Genomic DNA, 4,385 nt, shown 5'->3' on the forward strand with positions numbered 1-4,385 from the left:
CTCTTCATGACCTATCGACCTGTTTAGCATCTTGATGACTTGCCGATCTGTACAGACTTGTCTGGCGTCTTGACAACCTATCGTCTTTAATGTGGTTTAAGGCTTGATTTACATATAAATATCTTTTCCAATGTGATTTAAGACTTTATTTGTGTGAATATTTTTTTTATTTTATACATTATAAAAAAATTTAGTTTGTATAGTATAAAAAATTTGGGCTGATAATGTATAAAAAATTTTATATTCTTAGCTTTTTTTTTTTAAACAAAGTAAATTTAGTGTATATATTATCACAAAAATGTGTATATATTTTCACGGTAAACATTATAAAGTTTGCTTATTATATATTTTAAGCATTAATATCATTTATTTAATTAAAAATTTAATTGGATTACAAAAATGTGTACTGCTCTAAGCTCTTTATGTTTTTAGTTTTGTTATCTTTTAAAATAATAATAATAATAATAATACATTCACTGAAAAGCTAATACATAAAACTAAATTTATTTTTAAAAGCATTTCTTATAAATTTTTATTGATGACATTTTGAAAAATGTCATACAGCAATTTTCTCCAATCTATTTATATATTTATTGATATATATCAAATACTTTCAAAAAATAATATAAATAAAATAATAATCAAATTATTTTAAAATTACATAATGTATATTTATAATTATATATTTAGCAAATACAAAAGTATATCAGTTATTTAAAATTTATTTAATAATATTTAAAAATAAAATTATAAATAATTCGTGCAACACACGAATAATACGACTAGTTTATACCAATATCTAAATTCAAAATTTCATAGGTATCCAAAGTAGCATTAAAGAACTCTATTGTGATTTGAATTTTTTTTTTTTTTTTCTTAGCTGAGAATTCATTATTCAAACAAGAAAAATGACAATTTGCCAAATCAGAATTGACAGTATGCTCTCCCAATTAAGATTATATGAAGCCGCAGCATTTGTTTTTTCCCTGGTATATGTATCGAGTCGATTATGGACATCATATCCTTACGTGTAACATGCATATTCAAAATACGAATGGTTGGAAAACCATCATGTAGGCAATTCACAGTCTCTCGTTTTCCTGGCCAAGAATGTGGATGCCACGTAGATATGAAAGGGATGTATATAGAATGCCTCTCGTCCATGCACCTATTAATGGTGATGGCGTGATGGGACCACTATCTTTTATCTGTTTGAACTTTGTAAAAATCTAAACCAATGGATGAGGAGGGTCTGAATTCTGAAACAAGCCTGTAGCATTTAGCAATAGTCCCTTGATTTGGTTCGACTACTCCTAAAAATGAAGGAAAATAGAATCTAAGGAATATCAGAATATATTACTCATAATGCTGATCCATACTCCATTTAATCCGGCTCGCTTTAGTATGGGAACAACCTTATCACTTGAAGCCGTGAAAACACATAAAACCATCATAAACAACAAAAGCAGTGCGTATCTTTCTAGAGCCAGCAGCCGCTGCTGCTTAACCATTACCAGTTTTCTTGCAGCTTATTGCACTGTTGTAGCCTCCGTTGCAGGTGCAGTAGATGCACCCCAACAAGCTGCAGAGACACTACTGAACGTTCCTCAATCACTGTCCGGCGACTGTGCATCATCAGCCAAGGATTGCAGAAAGGCTACAATCCAACGGCCCAAGTCAAAGAAGGCAGAGTCGTGCACTGTCAAGTGTGTAAACACTTGCATCCGGGGCGGCGAAGGATCACCTGGAGAAGGCCCTCTTAATGTTAGACGGTACAAACTTAAATTTTAAGTTTCAAATTCTGCATCGGATGGCTCATTAATTTATCGGTATTACTCTCTGTTCTCGTATTCAGGCTTGAGCTCCGACAAAAACAAAAATTCTGTCTTGGGATAGCCACTCTTTGGGCGCAAGTTTAATAAGTAAATATATTAATATTAGAGTTGTAGATGTGTTTAACCATCTATTGCCTCTTTCATTTTTCAAATAAAACTTATATATTTTGGAGAAAAATTTATGTGTGCTTAGTTATAGAAAATATTTCTATTTTTTAATTTTTCTTGTTTAAAAAAATAAAAAGTGTTCATTTTAATTTTTTATTTTAATTGAAAAACAGAAATTTTATTTATTTTTTAGATTTTATAAAAAAATAAAAATATTAAAATAATTATTTTTTTATGTTTTCTATTATATTAAAAAATTAAAAAATACGAAACCCCATATCCGAATAGACTTTTCGTAAATAAATGTAATTTTTAATAATTATGTTTATACGCTTAAATATGCATAAATTTTTTTATTTTAAATTAATATAAAATGCATGAAATTTTTAATTTTAAATTCATATAAAAATTAAGTGGAACATATTATAAAAAAATAAATATATTTTCTAAAAAAATAAGGATAATTTAAACATATTTTCTAATTTTTGTAATTAAAAATAATTTTTAATATTATATAAAATAACACATTTTTCTAATTTTTCATAGAGAATAAAATAAAAAAAACATAAAATTATTTTTTTAACTAAATGCACCCTAAAGTTTCTTTTGTTTTGCGTTTCTTGTTCTTGATTAATCTCGTGTGTAAATTAAAGATATTTTAATATTTACATGTGTAACATCATTTCATTCCAAATCACCAATTTCGATTTCATTTTTCTCATCTTTTGCAGTCCTCTGGTGGTTTTCAAGCAAGGATTCCGAAGCCGTCAATACTGGTAAATTTATACTCCTTATTTATGAACCTCTGATAAATTACCAATGATTCTAGTAGGTTGAAAGACAAAATGAAGTGCTTGGTGATCAATCTATAGCTAATGCGCAACTTTTCGCATATTTTCCTAACAGAAATAGCTACAGGGAGCAGGTTCGCATATGCGAATTTGCCGTTAGATTGTTTAATCCGTTGAAAAAAAATTGTTTAGGAAAATTGTTTTGTTATTTAGTATTTTATGACTAAATTAACGTTTAGAAAAATTAAATTATTTTTTAACATTTTCTAAATAGTAATGTTGAAGAAGTTTTTTTTTTTTTTTAACTGCAGTTTCAACTGTAATGTCAAACAAACTCTTAGAAGGATGTATATGCTTAGCACCCCTGCAACCTCTTCCACCATAAATGGTGACAAAGTCTATCATTTATACCATAGATACTTGCAAAACAACGAAGCTAATGTTCTCCTTCCGCACAGGATTATTAGCCTATTAAAGTAACTAATAAAAATGCACAATGTCAACTCAACTGTTTATGTAATTGAATTACAAAAATAATTAGTTAAGACCATGATCTCCACTTTGAAAGTTGAAGTACAAAAATATTGAAAATATAGCTTTAAAACTTTGGTAGGATAACTGTTTTTTTCCTGAAGAAAGTTAAAGGTGATTAGTGATCTTTATTTATTGTTATGATTCTTTGATTATCAAGCTATTTAAATTGCGTAAGTGTACAGAGAATGATCCCCTTTTTTTGTAACAGTTTGGTAGAATGTTCGGATATTTGTAATTTGATTGGTGATGGAGATGATGGACCTTAATTCGAGAATTAATTTATTATCATTTTACAGTTTGATCAAGTTGTAAAATTTAATCATGCAGCAAAAGTACTATCTTTCTGTCAGTTTTCTAACTTATAAATTTTTAGTTTCTTCTTGTCTCTCTACTTTTTCTAATTTCAATTCCAACATTTCTATTGTTTAAAAAAAATAATTAATTTTGTGAAATAAGTTCTTCTGCACCGTTAAATTTGAGAAACAAATTATGAAAAGTAACATGGAGATTTGCATCTTGAAAATTTAATAAGTGGCATTCATGGTGGGGAATTTTCAAAATGCTACTCAAGAAGATAGGAACCCATCGAGCCATACCTCGAGACTCAATTAATGGAGAAATTTGAGAGCATTTTTGGAAAAGGGAAGACTTGTGTGCGCTGATGACTTCGTTAGAGTTGATTAGATTTTTATGGCATGTATTCAACAAATCATTGAAGAAAAATTTTCTGATGGAAGGTATTTACTTCGATAGGAATAGACCTCCATATTTTTAGCATAAAGATAAGGAATTTTGTCTTGTAGTTAGGTGGATATTTCGTAATTAATAAAGGTTTTTCTTTGAAAGAAATGTTGGAGATATAAAGTGTGCCGGAAAAAGAAAATGTTGTGAGAGTTGAAGAGATAAAATAAAAAATAAAAAAGTAGTAAAATAAAATTTTGTGTAATTGTATATCTCTGTAAAAGCTGAGAATTCAACTTTTTCTTTAATATTTTTTTCCTGTTTTACATTTTGTGTTCTACCTAATTATAAACTTAGTTAGTTATTCTTATCTCTGTTTTAGATAGCTATTCTTTACTTTTTAAATATCTATTTTTCATTTTTAAAAAACTAATTT

General features: G+C 27.9%; 1 protein-coding gene across 3 annotated transcripts; it reads left to right on the forward strand.

The window, feature by feature from the left end:
* The first annotated feature begins 1,234 nt into the window (after positions 1-1,234).
* LOC110617005 lies at positions 1,235-3,653 on the forward strand. Of its 3 annotated transcripts, none has more exons than XM_021759575.2 (3): positions 1,235-1,772; positions 2,675-2,719; positions 3,046-3,569. In XM_021759575.2, the coding sequence occupies exons 1-3, from the start codon at positions 1,366-1,368 to the stop codon at positions 3,212-3,214; spliced, it is 621 nt and encodes a 206-aa protein (XP_021615267.1). In that variant the 5' UTR covers positions 1,235-1,365; the 3' UTR covers positions 3,215-3,569. The 3 variants fall into 3 exon arrangements, with proteins under 3 accessions (XP_021615267.1, XP_043813240.1, XP_021615268.1); XM_043957305.1 differs by adding an exon at positions 1,856-1,922 and having other exon boundaries at positions 1,236-1,772; positions 2,675-3,569; XM_021759576.2 differs by having other exon boundaries at positions 1,240-1,772; positions 3,477-3,653.
* Positions 3,654-4,385: the final 732 nt, after the last annotated feature.

This window comes from Manihot esculenta, chromosome 6, assembly GCF_001659605.2.
Source record: "Manihot esculenta cultivar AM560-2 chromosome 6, M.esculenta_v8, whole genome shotgun sequence".
Lineage (NCBI taxonomy): Eukaryota > Viridiplantae > Streptophyta > Magnoliopsida > Malpighiales > Euphorbiaceae > Manihot > Manihot esculenta.